Source organism: Symphodus melops (genome assembly GCF_947650265.1).
Source record: "Symphodus melops genome assembly, chromosome: 5".
NCBI classification, from domain to species: domain Eukaryota; kingdom Metazoa; phylum Chordata; class Actinopteri; order Labriformes; family Labridae; genus Symphodus; species Symphodus melops.
This window is the reverse complement of record NC_136695.1, coordinates 29,457,679-29,474,411: the sequence shown is the minus strand read 5'-3', so window position 1 is coordinate 29,474,411 and position 16,733 is coordinate 29,457,679. Positions and strand designations below refer to the sequence as shown.

General features: G+C 49.3%; 1 protein-coding gene across 1 annotated transcript; it reads left to right on the top strand.

Annotated features, from left to right (window-relative positions):
* The first annotated feature begins 1,837 nt into the window (after positions 1-1,837).
* Positions 1,838-16,727, top strand: ptpn23a (protein tyrosine phosphatase, non-receptor type 23, a). Its single transcript, XM_079344497.1, has 24 exons — positions 1,838-2,079; positions 3,357-3,431; positions 3,812-3,939; positions 4,832-4,908; positions 4,984-5,033; positions 5,123-5,254; positions 5,346-5,426; positions 5,537-5,668; positions 6,310-6,357; positions 6,442-6,498; positions 6,979-7,037; positions 7,130-7,209; positions 8,105-8,219; positions 8,329-8,394; positions 9,414-9,559; positions 9,901-10,218; positions 10,345-10,499; positions 10,587-10,918; positions 11,192-13,739; positions 13,832-14,016; positions 14,242-14,346; positions 14,964-15,102; positions 15,219-15,332; positions 15,404-16,727. The coding sequence occupies exons 1-24, from the start codon at positions 1,996-1,998 to the stop codon at positions 15,992-15,994; spliced, it is 5,817 nt and encodes a 1,938-aa protein (XP_079200623.1). The 5' UTR covers positions 1,838-1,995; the 3' UTR covers positions 15,995-16,727.
* Positions 16,728-16,733: the final 6 nt, after the last annotated feature.

Genomic DNA, 16,733 nt, shown 5'->3' with positions numbered 1-16,733 from the left:
CTGCACTTAGCTAATTTTCAGATCCATAAACACTGTTTATAATTCACTGTTCGCTGTTTATTGCTGTGATTATCTCCTGAAATGTGCCGTCTGGGATGCATCTTTAAAAGCCCCTGGAGGTCTTTGAGGCGAGTCTGTTTCACATTCCCCTGTAATCATGTTCACGATGCTTCTAAAAAGATATATGTGCGCAGGAAACAAAATAAGCTATTTGATTTCACAGACATGTTCATAAATGTGTCTGCACAAAACAAATACTAATGTAAAGGACTGTTTGTGTTGCATAGAATATCTGCATGCAAATGTGATTCAGTCTTTGGAGAGTGAGAGTTTGTCAGACATAGATAACTGAAAGACTGAGGATTGTTTCTTTAATTTAAAGGAGGAGGATGTAACTCTGACACCTAGTGTTAAAAATGTGTACTGCAGTCAAATTCTAAACAAATTCTAAATCTAGAGAGCTGTCTCCCCCCTCCTCTCTAGAGTGGATGCTCATACAGGTCACCATGTGGTGGACACTGTAGCTTCAGTGTTTAGCCAGCTCTGCATGTGGTGGACACTGTAGCTTCAGTGTTTAGCCAGCTCTGCATGTGGTGGACACTGTAGCTTCAGTGTTTAGCCAGCTCTGCATGTGGTGGACACTGTAGCTTCAGTGTTTAGCCAGCTCTGCATGTGGTGGACACTGTAGCTTCAGTGTTTAGCCAGCTCTGCATGGGTCTGTAAAGCTTTCTGCGTTCTAACCTCTCTCCATGTTTCATCTCCAACATTGATCCTAGTTTGAGCAGCTTTCTGCTGCTGGAGCTTATTAGAAACATGCAGAGGCTTTTTAGCTCGGGTACAATCACTTCGCTCTGAAGCAGTTCCACTGCCCGCTTCCATCGCTGCAACACCTGTTCACCTGATAACTGCTCTCATATCTGGCAAACCCAGGGGCGTCCAAAACGGCCTTCAAAGCCCCGCCTACCTTCTCTGGTCCAATCAAATCCAGACCCTTCAGGAGCAGAATCTAAAGTTAGAAGGAGGACATACTGGCTGCTGCATTGTTGTCAGAGAAGCTTCAGCACAGCAGGTGTCCTTCATGATCACAGAGGAGGAGAGCGTCATCATCTCAGTCACTACACTTCTTACTGATTGGTCCTTCAGCTGGATATGAGACCTCAGTATTGCTGCCGCCCTGATACCATGGGGTGACAAAGTGTGACAGAACAGCTGATGATCTCTGCATCATGGTAACACGTAAGCTTTATTTACCCATAGCAGCCTCACCCACCCTGAGCACCATCGGCCATCAGAGCTTTGACACATCATCACCATCACACCGCCTTCATGCCGCAGCCAGAAGCTGCTTCCCCAGATACAACACTGACATCTGCTGGCAGGAAGGAGGAACACAGTGAGGCTTCTTTCAACGAGTCAGACTATTAAGACTGAGAAAAAAAATTAACAAATATATTTTTAAATTGTGAAACTATATTAGCCAGGCTAAACGTATATATATTTTTCTGATATATTGTTTTATTTTTCTATATTTTCTTTTTCAGAATTAAACTTTATACTAATTACTTTGCAATTATTATTTAGTTTCTTTCTGTTTTTATTTTTTATTTTTTTATGTTCACCTTAGTCTCATGTTCGGAATAAATAATACGCACATACACACACACACACACACACACACATTATTACGATTATATAATAATAATAATAATAATTATTATTATTATTATTATTGTTTTTATTATATATGTTGGTTGATATTTTTCATTTTTCAGAGAACCGCTTGCTAAGAAAAAGCTTCATCGCTGACTTCATTTCCCAGAACTCCCCTCGGCACGTATCGGGAGATTACGTCACGTGGATTCCCAGCTTCCGGTTGGAGTGTAAATGGATACATGACACAGTTGTTTGGAGGAAAGCTACCGACTCGTAAACCGTTGACGGTCTCTAAACTACCGACCTGGTTTTGACGGACCCCCCTTTGGAGACTCGGCCGCGATGGAGGCGGTCCCCCGGATGCCGATGATCTGGCTGGATCTGAAGGAGGCAGGGGAGTTCCCGTTCAGCACGTCCGTCAGGCAGGTGAGCTGGGCTGGGTGAGAGGGGGGGGGGGTTGGATCTGGAGCAACAGGGTCGGAAAGTCAACCAGACCAGGATTATGGACGACTGGAAAACCACATCGAGAAGCTAACGTTAGCGTCCGTCTGAACCCCTCAGGTGTCTGTCTCCATATGAGGGGGACTAGGGGAAGTTTCCAGAAGCTAGCTAAGGTCTGAATCTGGCAAATAACTCCCCCCCCTCCCTCACCACCACCTCCTACCCCTCCTCCTGGACCACCGCCTTTGTTTGCTAACGTTAGCCTCCTGATGGCTAACAACAAGCTAACACCTTCAGCTCATTAGAAGAAGCTAACTTAGCTGGATGTAAACAAGACAAGCTAACAGAGCTACACGGTGCGAAGACCAGGATCAGGATCAGGGCCCCTCACGGCCAGGAAAATAATCATCAGTGACGTCATTGTAACGTGCACCTGACATAAACAGGTTGAAAAGCAGGAAATAAGACCTGACAGCACTAACACATACAGTTTGTGTTTATCTACGGAGAGCAGGAGAAAGTAAACACAAAGTTTCACCTGTTGTCATTTCACTATAATAAGACACAACCAGTAAGAGCTACTGGTTTCAACTGGTTTCCTGTGTCTCACTATGAGAATCACTTCAACTGGACTGCATAGGTCCTAGGTTTCATGACTGGATGGGTCCTTGGGGTTCCTAAGCTTTATACAAGCTGAAAGCAGGAAGTGCTTCTCTGTCTGATGACCTGTTTTTTCCAAAGAACCTTCCTGATGATGATTAAACATGTCCGACCTTTGCTCCCTCCACTTAACTGGGATTCTTTCCAGTCAAACTTCCTGCGACACCCGGCTGACTCCAGGAAGCCATTTCAAACGTGCTCCCCTTGTGATGTCACAGTGGGATTCTGGGGAAATAAATCCCCCTCCCTTCTCCATTGACTCCACCTCCAGCCTAGAGATAAACTTTAGCACAAGTCCGCCATTTTTATTCTTGCTAGCGAAGAAGTGAAAACTCAGTGGGCGGGGCTCATTGAATTTAAAGAGACACACACACACACAACAGAGCGTTCAGAGAGAGCTGGTTTCTACAGGGTCACAAACTCCAGCGCCTGTGAGATGATTGAAGTCTTGGCTCGAGCTTCAGGCGACATATTATTTGATTATAATACAAAATCCAGAGTTTGTTCTCACAGTTTGTTTTTTCCCCTCTCACCATAGTAGAAGAAGTTTGTTAAATGTTCAACGTTCACCTTCCTGTTTCCTCTTCTTCTCTTCGTTTCAGTTCATCCTGAAGAATTATGGAGAGAATCCAGACAACTACAACGAGCAGCTGAAGAAACTGGAGACTCTGCGACAGGTTGGTGCTGCTTGTACGCCTCACAGGACGGTCACTTCCTGTCTCATCGTCTGCTGCCAGCTAACCGTCTGACCAACATGAATAAGACACGCAGTCAGTAAAGTAATTTAAAGCCGCGCACGTATTGTTTTACGACGTTATGTACACGAGGCTCAGGCCCGTTAAGTCCTGGAGTGCCGGCCAGCGAGGGGATGGGGGGGCGGGTGTATCGTGCTTCAGTGTCATTGCTGTGGTTCTGTATTGACGTTGTTGTTGTCTTCCTCGGATCTTTTCGCGGTCCTCTCTGTCCTAATGACTAATCAGAGTGTGTGTGTGTGTGTGTGTGTGTGTGTGTGTGTGTGTGTGTGTGTGTGTGTGTGTGTGTGTGTGTGTTTTCACAGAGTGCTGTAAATGTGACGAGGGATTTCGAGGGCTGCAGCACACTGAGGAAGTACTTCGGCCAGCTGCATTACCTCCAAAGCAGAGTCCCCATGGGAACCGGCCAGGAGGCTGCGGTACCCATCTCATGGTAACAACACACACACGTGTGCACACACACATACACACACACATTGTGTAACGATCACTTTCTGTTCTGGACCTGCTGTTCAGGGATCAAACTGATGCATTGTGTTCAGTAACTGACATTAACTCTTTAAAAACCAGCTCAATGTAATGTTACTGAGACAGATTTTTACATGAAAGGACCAATCAGAGAGCTGTGTTTATTTAAAGGACCAATCAGAGAGCTGCTCTCTTCCTGTGTGATCATGAAGGAAACATGCTGTGTTGAAGCTTCTCTTCAACAATGCAGCAGCCAGTATGTCCTCCTTCTAACTTTAGATTCTGCTCCTGAATGCTCTGGATTTGATTGGACCAGAGAAGGTAGGCGGGGCTTTGAAGGCCGTTTTGGACGCCCCTGGGTTTGCCAGATATGAGAGCAGTTATCAGGTGAACAGGTGTTGCAGCGATGGAAGCGGGCAGTGGAACTGCTTCAGATAGAAGTGATTGTACCCGAGCTAAAAAGCCTCTGCATGTTTCTAATAAGCTCCAGCAGCAGAAAGCTGCTCAAACTAGGATCAATGTTGGAGATGAAACATGGAGAGAGGTTAGAACGCAGAAAGCTTTACAGACCCATGCAGAGCTGGCTAAACACTGAAGCTACAGTGTCCACCACATGCAGAGCTGGCTAAACACTGAAGCTACAGTGTCCACCACATGCAGAGCTGGCTAAACACTGAAGCTACAGTGTCCACTACATGCAGAGCTGGCTAAACACTGAAGCTACAGTGTCCACCACATGCAGAGCTGGCTAAACACTGAAGCTACAGTGTCCACCACATGCAGAGCTGGCTAAACACTGAAGCTACAGTGTCCACCACGTGGCGTTTTGTGATTATGAAATGTTTGTATCTTTGCAGGACGGAAATCTTCTCTGGAAAAACAGTCACTCATGATGACATCAGCTACGAGCAGGCCTGCATCCTCTACAATCTGGGTGAGTGAACTCACAACAAGAGGCGTCTGATTAATCCAGTTTCAACTCAAAGAGTAACTAATGGATTCTCTGCAGGAGCGCTACACTCCATGTTGGGAGCCATGGATAACAGGGTTTCTGAGGAGGTATGACACACACACACACACACACACACACACACACACACACACACACACACACACACAGTCCCTCTGACTCTCTGCTCTCTGTCCAGGGGATGAAGGTGTCGTGTACACACTTCCAGTGCTCGGCGGGGGCGTTCTCCTACCTCAGAGACCACTTCAGCCACAACTTCAGCGTGGACATGAGCCACCAGATCCTCAACCTCAACATCAACCTCATGCTCGTAGGTTACACACACACACACACACACACACACACAGGCACACCCACACCTAGAGCACACTGTCTCATCGGCCTGTGTGTCGTCCTTCCAGGGTCAGGCTCAGGAGTGTCTCCTCGAGAAGTCCATGCTGGACAACCGGAAGAGTTTCCTGGTTGCTCGCATCAGCGCTCAGGTCCACTCTTCATCTTGGATTAAATTAGAGCTCATGTTATCAGCACAGTGTTGAGATGTTGGAGGTTAATCAGTGTGTGTGTGTGTGTGTGTGTGTGTGTCCTGCTGCAGGTGGTGGATTACTACAAAGATGCCTGCAGGGCTCTGGAGAACTCGGAGACGGCGTCCATGCTGGGAAAGATTCAGAAAGACTGGAAGAAACTGGTTCAGATGAAGATCTACTACTTCGCTGCGATTGCACACGTGAGTCTGATGAGCGGCCCGGTTTGGTTCAGTACAGTTTGGTACTTGCGTGCGTTTCCACCGCCAACCGTTACTGTCAGTGCTGCTCAGCTATGTAACAGCGTGACATCATGTAAGCCTACGCTGTGATTCCAACAAAGAAGAAAAGAAGGGCAAAAATGTAAGACGTCCATCAGAGGTCTGCAATCCGAGTTTGTCCAAGGGGCGGGACTACTCGCTGTCATTCGTTGCAAAAAAGGATTATTTCGACCAATCAATGGGCTGCTGTGTGTTTAGCTCCACCCTCTAGGCTCGTTTTTCACATTCACAGACTTTTAAAAAAAACAGCCGGGATAAAATGTTGGACCGCACTGTGAACCTGAAGTTCACCAAAGAAGCCGGCGGCTCATTTGGCTCCATCCTGTCACGATGTTTCCGAGTATCACTCTTCTTCTTTGTGTGTGTGTGTGTGTGTGTGTGTGTGTGTGTGTGTGTGTGTGTGTGTGTGTGTGTGTGTGTGTGTGTGTGTGTGTGTGTGTGTGTGTGTGTGTGTGTGTGTGTGTGTGTGTGTGTGTGTGTGTGTGTGTGTGTGTGTGTGTGTGTGTGTGTGTGTGTGTTGACACATGCAAACTGTTCTCCTTGTCTCTCGATTGTCTGAACAGCTTCATATGGGAAAGCAGGCGGAGGAGCAGCAGAAGTACGGAGAGCAGGTAGGACCATAAATAAACGTCTTCTCCGTTCACTCCTCCTCATTTCTTTTCTGTTTCTTGATTTTTCACCTTCTGTGTCCACAGGTGGCGTACCTGCAGAGCTCCATCGACAAACTCAGTGAAGCCATCAAGCTGGCAAAGGTCAGCATCATGACAGTTTCCTGCATATATTTGTCATTTAGATGGTTCGAGCCCCTCTTTGGGAATCACAGCTGACTACAGATAGATTTGTGTCGTCTGTCCTGAAACACTTTGGTTTCAATGTGAGGACTGAAACTTGAAATGCAGGAAGTTGTCTGTGACGTTAACGTTGTCCCATCCCCACTTTTAACCCCAAAAAAAGAAAAAGAATCCAGTTAAACTAAAATCATTTTTTATGAAAAAAAAAAAAGTGTCACAGAAATAAATCACTTCCTCCTGGATTCTGTTTGTCATCTTTACGAGGGCGTAAACAAAACGTACAGATACAAGAGCTTTTTTAATAGGTACAGCATTAGGAGTTCTGCAGGGCTGAATTCATGCATGCATCGTGTTCAAGGAAGACAAGACGAGCTCATAGTAACACGATTGTTTGACCTGTGTGTGTGTGTGTGTGTGTGTGCTTCGTCCTGGTTCGAGCAGGGTCAGCCTGACAGCGTGCAGGAGGCCTTGAGGTTCACCATGGACGTCATCGGGGGAAAGTGAGCGATGCGTCTCTAAAAAGAACTCCTGCATGTTTCAGGAAGCTTTGCTGAAGAAGTGTCGTCTCTGACCTTTGACCTTTGACCTGCAGGTTCAATTCAGCCAAAAAAGACAACGACTTCATCTACCACGAGTCGGTTCCTTCTCTGGAGACGCTGACCTCGGTCAAAGGTAACGTGTCCTGTTTCCACTCGGCACCATGTGTGTGTGTGTGTGTGTTTGCAGAGTGACGCTGATGCTCGTGCGCCGTGTTTGACTTGGCGTGCCGGTGTTTCTAAAGACATCCTGGATGTTTAATGAGTGAGTCGCATCCACATGAACGACGTGGACAAAACCATTCTCCATTATTCCTCCACATTCTTTGGTTTATGGCTCCTTTCGCCCGCCATCTTTTTAACGCAGTAACTCGTGGACACGTGGAGGGGAGAGTGTAAGGTCAGAGGTCGATCTTAAAGGTCAACGTGGCCTTGAATTCATCCCACTTAAAATGGAGATATCGCAGAAACACCCGGGGGGAATTTAATCTTTTTCTTTTTGAAAACGTCCAAGAGAGCGACGCCGAAAATCTTCCGTTTGTTCTGCCGTCGAGAGGAGGAGCTGCTGACACGCTCACCAGAGGAACGCAGAGAGACGGTTTCTAGTTTGTGTTTCCTCCTGTGAGTGACTGTGCTGCAGGCTTCTTCTCCTTCGGTTCGTTTTCAGGGTAATGTGTCCTTCTTAATGGTTAAACTGGGATTCTTTGAACACTGATGGATGCAATCTGGGCGTAAACACAGTTTGAATGGATTTTGCTGTCGATGTAAACTTGAGGAAAGTTTCCGTTTGAGTTCTGCCGGTGACTCATTCTCTCACAGATGGAGCGGGATGTTGTTCTTAGTTTGTTTGCTTGATGCCAACACATCATGGAATCAGCGTCACAATCCTGATAAATATTTTATTAAAATCTTCATCACAGACTCAGGGTCCCAATAAGACGATACAGAAGACTTAGAATACAGAGCACAGTATGGAAACATGTGAAATGTGTTGTTTTCTGCTGGTCTGAGCTGAATCTCTGCCTCTCCAGGAGCCCCTCTGGTGAGAGCTCTACCGGTGAACCCCACAGACCCCAGCGTTACCGGACCAGACCTGTTTGCCAAGTTGGTGCCCATGGCTGCCCACGAAGCGTCCTCGCTGTACAGGTCAGCGCCACCATTTTTTTAATTTTTTTTAAATGTATTTATTTTATTATAACATCATGAAAGTGAGATTTTCTTCTTGGTTTTTATTCCTGTTTGTCTTTTTTTCCAGCGAGGAGAAGGCCAAGCTGCTGCGAGACGTCGTCACCAAGATAGAGGGCAAGAACGAAACACTAGAGTGAGTTCTCCTTTTTGTGTGTGTGTGTGTGTGTGTGTGTGTGTGTGTGTGTGTGTGTGTGTGTGTGTGTGTGTGTGTGTGTGTGTGTGTGTGTGTGTGTGTGTGTGTGTGTGTGTGTGTGTGTGTGTGTGTGTGTGTGTGTGTGTGTGTGTGTGTGTGTGTGTGTGTGTGTGTGTGTGTGTGTGTGTGTGTGTGTGTGTGTGTGTGTGTGTGTGTGTGTGTGTGTGTGTGTGTGTGTGTGTGTGTAACCTTTGACTCATGTAGATTTAGATCCATCTTCAGTGTGTGATGGAAGTTAGTGATTAAGTGTTTGTTAGAGTAACTGAATATTTCTGTTTGATTAATAACGGTGGGCAGGAAGTGAAAGTGCATTTGTTTATTTTCCCTCATTTATGTCTGTCAGGTGATTTTTACTCTCTGATTACTTCGGACCCGATCGCACAGAGACTCGTCGCCTGAGTGCGTCATGTAGCTGTGCGAGCATACTGGCGACCTGTTACAAAAAATATTTGAGCAAATGAAGAGGTTTCGTTGCTGCTCTGCTCCGAGGGGTTAAGACTCCTGATCAGCTGCGGCTGAAAGTAAAATTGACGAACGCTGCGAGTCCACGTCTTGAGCTCAAAAGTTGTACAATTTGAACTTTTACACCCGCCTAAAAAATGCAAGGAAAAACATGTTGAGCTTCAGCAGAAAAGAGCGGGCAGCTCGCGAGCTGTACCAGAGGAACACGACAGTTTGCTTTTCTAGTGAGGCGTCTCGGTGTGATCGAACCCTGACTGAGAGCGAGGAGTGATCAGTTTACAAACTCAGGTTTAATCCTGTACCTCAGACTTATAATTACATTTATTGATCAATCTTTATTTGTATAGCGCCAATTCAAAATAAGTGTTACATAGTGGATGAAAAGATTTAAAACGTTTATAAAGAGCAGGTAAATTACTTTACTTACTGCTGTGATATTTATATTCATCAGATCTAATCTAAGCTGATCTGCTCTCTGCCTCTCTCTCTCTGTGTAGACAGTTCATGGACTCTCTGGGTTTGGAGCCGGAGTCCGTCGACAACCTGGACATGTACAGCCACATCCCTCCGGTCCTGATGGAAAAATGTGCCGCTCTCAGCGTCCGACCCGACACCGTCAAGAGCCTCATCCAGTCCATGCAGGGTCAGAGTTCACGTCACCTTTAGTGTTACAGCGGCTTTAAACGTTTAATCACACAGTGTGTAAAGTCCACCACCAGGGGGCTCTCAATCAAAACCATAACAAGAGATGAAATAATCCAGGCTGAGGGGGGAATCATGGGAGTGATTCTCTCTGCTGTTCCACCCGACCACGATGAAAACCAACTCAGAGGGGATTTGATAACTGTTGGAAATATTACTGATGTGTTTCATGATAACAGGCTGTAACAGTAAAATCATTAATAACATTCATGCTGTTAATAAACCCGAACAGCGTGCACAATGTTCGACCCGTGTAAATAAAGTCACGTGTTGCTTCTGTAGGGCTCTCCGGCGTCTTCACAGATGTGGAGTCGTCGCTGAGAGAGATCAGAGACGTGCTGGAGGCAGACGAGGGCGGCGAGCGAGCCCTCCTGGAGGCCTGCGGCCCCGCTCCAGTCGAGGTGCACCCAGCGGTGCAGGCTCAGGTCCTGGCCGAGATCCGCAGAGACCTGGAGAAGTACATGGAGGCCCATGAGAAGGCCAGTTTCACCAACACGGAGCTCCACAGGGCCATGAACCTGCACATCAGCAACCTGCGTCTCCTGGGCGGGCCGCTGGAGAGCCTGAAAGACGCTCTGCCCCGACCCCAGCTCAATGAAGGTGAGCTTTTATAAGGAGGGGTCTGGTGTAATAAGCTGCACAGGTAGAAATATTCTGATAACTGACACTGTGGAGTCATCGTGTCCGGCCTAAAATATTTTTGAAACGTGCGCCTGTGTTTTGCAGAGGAAGTCGCCGGGCTGCAGTGCATGAAGAGGATATTGGGAAAAGTGCAGGAAATGAGGGAGCAGAGAAGTTCTCTGGAGAAACAGCTCCGGGACCTGATCCAGCAGGACGACATCACCTCCACCCTGGTCACCACGGAGAGGGCCGACATGAAGGTATTCACACGGGAAGTCTACACAGAATATGATTCAATCACACACACTGTGTCCATGTAAACAATGATTCCTCTGTTGTCTCTTCAGCACATATTTGAAGAGCAGCTGAAGAAGTACGAGCAGGTGAAGGTGTATATTGACCAGAACCTGGCAGCTCAGGAGAACATCCTGAAGGCCCTGACCGAGGCAAACGTCCAGTACGCCTCAGTGCGTAAGAGCTTGAGCCAGACCGAGCAACAGTGGAACGGCACCGTTCAGGGACTTGTTGGCTCCTATGAAGCCTACGAGGACCTGATTAAAAAGTCCCAAGAGGGGAAGGAGTTTTACGAGGACCTAGAGGCCAAAGCGTCCCGTCTTCTGGAGAAAGCAAAGACCTTATGTCAGACCAGAGCAGAGGAGAGGAAGCCCATCCTGGAAAAGTAAGACCGAAGATGAAATACCAGAGTTAGCTGTGACTCCTGTAGTTTATCTGTCATGTAATTCTCCTCTCTGAGTTTTGAAAACATACAAACATTCACTATCAGCAGCGGCTGTCGGTTCGAATCCATGCTCTGCTATTTGCTCTCTCTCCTCCAAACATTTCTTGGCTCTCTTCAGCTGTCGTATCCAATGAAAGAACATTTGGCTCAAAAATTTACTTTCAGAAAAAAAACCCTTGACGTATATTTGTGCTTTTATAATCTCCTTCTCAGAGAGACTCAGAAGAAACCCCCTGCACGGCCTACAGCAGCCAAACCCTCCTTGAAGACAAAGGCCCCTGATGTGGACTCTGCCTGCTCGAGCCTGGATGACCCCGAGCTGGCCCAGCTTAGTGCCGCCATCTTGGCCTTGGGAGGTGACCTACCTGAGGAGCTCCTCAGCCTCCCTCCTGACATTCATTCCCTCCCCAACTCTGCCGGTCGTATGCCTGGTCCAGAGGCCTACAGGCCTCCTGGTGCTAACGTGGGTGGCAGCAGCTCCCTGCCTTGGCCTGGTGCTCCGGGTGCTGGTCTTCCTCGCTTCCCTGCAAACCTGCCTCCTCCAGAACTCCTGGCAAGGATAGCTCAGTTTCCTACTTCTGGACCTCTGCCCCGCGCACCCCTCCCTCAGATGCCTCCACATATGCCAACACAAGCAGCAGTGCCGGGTTATCGACAACCGCATCCGCAAGTCCCCCAACCCGGTCCTGTCGCTCCAGCGCAAGTACGCCCGTCCACCACAACAGTAGACAGCATCCAGGCCCCGATCCCCAGCTACGCCCCTACACAACACCACCCTGTCCAACCTGTTGCCTCAACTGGCTACGCGGTACCCCCACAGATGGGGGCTTACCCGCAGTTTATACCCCAACCAGGGATGCCCATGCATGGCCAAGCTCCCGCATCCCAACCCCAGCAGCAGAAGCCGTACCCTCAGCCCGTTGGACAACCAATGCCTCAGGGGTACCAACCTGGACCAAGGAGCCTCCCTGGCCCTCACCCTCCTCTCCAGAACCAGCAGGCATACCCACATGGGTATATGCCCCCTCAGCCTGGTGTTCCTCCTCAGTACCAGCAAGTATTTCCAGATCAGATGCAGTCTCATCAGCACAATGGTTATCAACCCCGGCCACAGTTACCCCAAGGCTACCAGACACCCCACTGCTATGTACCCCAGCAGCCCCCTCGGATGATGCCAGGCTCTATGCCAACACCACCTCAGGTCCAGATGCCACCTCAATCTGGGCATCCACAAATACCCCCAACTTCTCAGCAAGGACCTCCTGTATCTCAACCCTACCTGCCCCATCCTAACCAACAAATGCCCCCCAGACTCCCCAATCAACACATGATGCCCCATCAGCAACACATTACAATGCCCCCGAATGCCCAACAGATTCCGCCTCATGCACAGGTGCAGATACCAGGAGGTCTGAGAGCACAAATGCCCCCAACAAGTCAGCAAATGCCCCCAGTCTCTCAAAACTATATGGCCCCAACAAGTCAGCAAATGCCCCCAGTCTCTCAGAACTATCAGCCCATCCAACCATCCATGCACCCGCAGATGCCTCCTGCTTCCCAACCTCACATGGTCCCTGGCGCTCAGGTCCACCTGCCAAGGGGCCCTCTGCCTCAGATGCCTCCAGGTGGAATGCCACCACACCACCCACACCCCGGACAGCCTCCTGTACCACACTTGCCCCAGCAGCCCATGCGGATGCCCAGCCAACCACAGGCTCAGCCCCCTCATTCAGGGGGAGTGTGCTACCCAGGAGGGGCTCCAATGATGCCTCAACAGCCCCTGGCACCACAACCTGCCGCCCCCCAACAATCTCAGGCTCCACCTGCAATGACCCACCAACAGCCCCCTTCCATGTACCCTTCAGGTCCAGGAGCTAATGTACCTCAGAGTACCCCAGTGCAGCCCACTGCCATGGCCCCACATGGGCCACATGTCCCCCCTGGACAGCATCTGATCCAGCCTTCTCCTGGAGGTCCCCCTGTGGTCCAGCAACCGAACCCTGTTCCTCCTTCACCTTCACCTTCTCCCTCCCCGTCTCCCTCTCCTGGTCCTGCCTCTCTGGTCCTAAACTCCCAGCAGAGACCCACACCAGCCCCCACGCCTTTAAGCAAAGCTCCTCCCACTCTTCCCTCCCCCTCGGCCGTCTCTCCCTCCACATCGCTGTTTCAGCGGCAGAACTCAAGCACAGACGACCTCCTGTCTTCGAGCCCTGAGAGCATATCAGGAGGCACCAAGGCCCCCACAAATGTCCTCCAACCCACCAAAGCCGACCCGCAGGATGGAGAGCGTCGAAGGAGGAGCTCCCAGGGAGTTCTTTTGATCCAGGGTGACCCATATCAAGCTCCGGAGCGTGTCGCTCGCCTTCATGGTGACCTGGAACGTTATCGGGCCCAGGTAGATTCCCTGGAGCACCCTTCAGAAAGTGAGGGTGGGCTATCTGTGCTGGACGCCCGCTGGAAAGAGCTACAGGACCAGCAGGAGAAGGATTCCCGCCAACTCTCCATCGCTATCGCCCGCTGCTACACCATGAAGAACCGTCATCAGGATGTCATGCCCTATGATATGAACCGTGTGGTTCTGCAGTCAGGAAAAGACGACTACATCAACGCCAGCTATGTGGAGGACTTGTCTCCGTACTGTCCACGCCTTATTGCCACGCAGGCGCCGCTCACAGGCACAGCGGCAGACTTCTGGCTGATGGTTTACGAGCAGAAGGTGTCGCTGATCGTCATGTTGGTTTCAGAGCAAGAGCTAGAAAAGGTACAAAATTAAGTTTTTACGTGAAGCAACCCCCACAGCCTTCTGTTCTCACCAGCTGTGTTTTCAAAGTTGTCTTTTCCCGTCTCTCCCAGGGAAAGGTCGTGCGCTACTTCCCGACTGAGCGTGGGCAGCAGCTCGCTCAGGGACCAATCACGCTCAGTTTAACCACACAGAAGACAACGCCGACACACGTGGAGCGCATGATCAGCCTGCAGTACCGCGACCAAAGTTTGAAACGCACTGTGGTCCATCTCCAGTCCACCTCCTGGCCCGAGCTGTGAGAACTTCCTTTTTTTTTTATTCAGAATGTAAAATAAAGTTTTTGTCGAATTTCTTTTCCATTTCCAGCAACAAGACAAAACTCAGTGTCTTTGTGGCTTCAGAAGCACACTGCCGCCGCCGTGTATGTTTGCCTGCTTGGAGGACTCATGGAGCGTGCACACCAACCACGTCCCATCTTCATGCACTTCCTTTTTTATTTCTTCCTTTTTTTTTTCCTCAGTGGTCTTCCTGACAGTAAGAGCAACATGCTGCGCTTCATCCAGGAGGTTCATGGACACTACCTCCACCAGAGGCCCTTACACACACCTGTTGTTGTGCACTGCAGGTGAGTGGGAATAAATAAACGCAAAAAACCGACATGCATACCCATGTTGAAAAAATGAAAAAAACAACATGCACACCTATGTCAAAAAACGAAAAAAAAAAAAGGCAAACATACCTATGTCGAAAAAATGACAAGACACACATGCCTATGTCGAAAAAATGAAAAAAAAAAAAAAGGCATCCATATCTGTCAAAAAAATGAAAAAAGACAAACATACTGATGTCGAAAAAATGGAGAAAAAGGCATACATGTGTCGAAAAAAACCCGACATGCATACCTGTCGAAAAAATTAAAGGAAAAAAAAAAAAACGACATCAATACCTATGTTGAAAAATTGGAAATAACAACATACATACCGATGTCGAAAAAATGGAAAAACGACAACGAAAAAAAACCCATACATACCTGTGTCAAAAAAATAATTATAATAATCATAAATAATTCTATGAATACGAGTAAAAATGTTATCCTTAAAAAATGTCCTTAAATCAATCACATGCACTCAGTACTGAAGATGAAAACACAACATCACTGGATAGATCATACAGCATACTTTGTATTACGTAGTATGTAGAAGTCTACGTGTTCATAACGAGCCCGTCTGTTCTCTGTCTCAGCTCGGGTGTGGGACGCACCGGCGCCTTCTGTCTGCTGTACGCTGCACTGCAGGAGCTGGAAGCAGGCAACGGGATCCCCGACCTGCCGCTGCTGGTGAAGAAGATGAGACAACAGAGGAAGAACATGCTGCAGGAGAAGGTACGCGTGTGTTTAAGACAGGCAGGCGGGGGTCCGGCCCCCTGGAGGGGTGGAGCCAAAGATCTTACCTGGGGAGTCCTCGGGTTAAAGTAATACTCTCTTCTGCCTCTGTCCAGCTTCACCTGAAGTTCTGCTATGAAGCTGTGCTGAAGCACGCTGAGCACGTCCTCCAGAGACACGGCATCACTACCGCCACCTGCAGCAAGAACGCCGCCTCTGCATCCACAAAGGTTTGTCTTCAGATCGACGTCACACGCAGTCGGTTCAACAGGCCCGCTCTTTATCATGTTTCTCTCTGCAGCCTTACTCGAGACAGGAGTCGCAGCAGGATCTCGTCCTCGGGGGTGACATGCCCATCAGCTCCATCCAGGCAACCATCGCCAAGCTCAGCATCCGCCCCCCCAGCGCCACCGACCCCGCAATGGACGCCCCGTTTGGCATGGACGAGCAGGTGGGCGCTTCCTTACCCGACCTGTACTCCTCGAGTGATGTTCAGCCGCTCCAGGAACCGTCCCCTCTCTCAGAGCCGCTGCCCCCCTGCTCTTTCAGCCCTCCTCTCACTTCCCCAGCTCAGTCTCCTCCCCCGCCAAACGGCCTGGACGCTGCCTCTCCCTGCTCGCCGCCAGCCGTTCACGAGCCTCTCCCAGAGGTGACTCCCAGCCTGAGCCCGCCTCCTCCTGCCTCCGCTCCGGCTCCTTCCTCCCTGGAGCTGCTGGCCTCCCTCACACCCGAGAACTTCTCCATGGAGGGTGGGGGCAAGGGCAAGCAGCGGGTGACCAAGCAGAGCTTCCTGCAGCCTGCCGAGGGTCAGGGTCTGCACGGGACTCGAGGGGAGGAAGGGGACGACCCGCTCAGCAGCCTGGACCCCCTGTGGAGCCTCAACAAGACCTGAGAGGGAGTCCACAACCCGCTGCTTTTCTCTCAGCTCTTTCTAATCCTGCTTTCAAGAAGAAAAAACATTTAAGACGTGCCTGGGTGCAGAGACGGTAGGGTTCCGGTTTTGAAGTTAGTATTCCTATTGGCTGCGGGGCCTGAAACACACTCGCGTCTTCTTCCATCACTGGGGGCGGGGCTTCTGGGACCAGATCACTATGCACTCGTCTGTGTTCCTTCATTCCTTCTGTCGCTTTTTTTTTTTTGCTGCTTTTTCTTTTTAACTGCCTGTGATGTATGAATGTTCTGCACTTCAGCACCAGAGCTGGGCCCCCGAAATAAAGGAAAAAAACTCCCAGCATGCACTCCACTTTTGTGGCCCTAACCCTCGTCACCCTGAAGTCTGAAACTGAACCCTCACGGTCTTTTAACGGCGTCGGACTTTCAGTGTGAGGGCTTTTACTGACATCCCCCCCCTCCCCCGCTTAGAGGAGGAAACGGATTTCTTTCATTAGTTTTTAAATTTGAAGACACCCATCAAACTTGTCACACGTTCCTCTGACCCTAACATGTGTCTCTAGTCTGTCTCCAAACCCCCCAATGATGAGAAAAGTCCATCCTCTCCGCCTTCTGCCTGCTCAAACAGGCCGTTTGGAGATTGTTCCCTTCATGACATCACAAAGGGCAGTAGCCCCTCCCCCAGGTGGGTGACCCTCCCACAGCTAGGTGTTTGTTCTGCCCTCTGAGTCTGCCTTCTC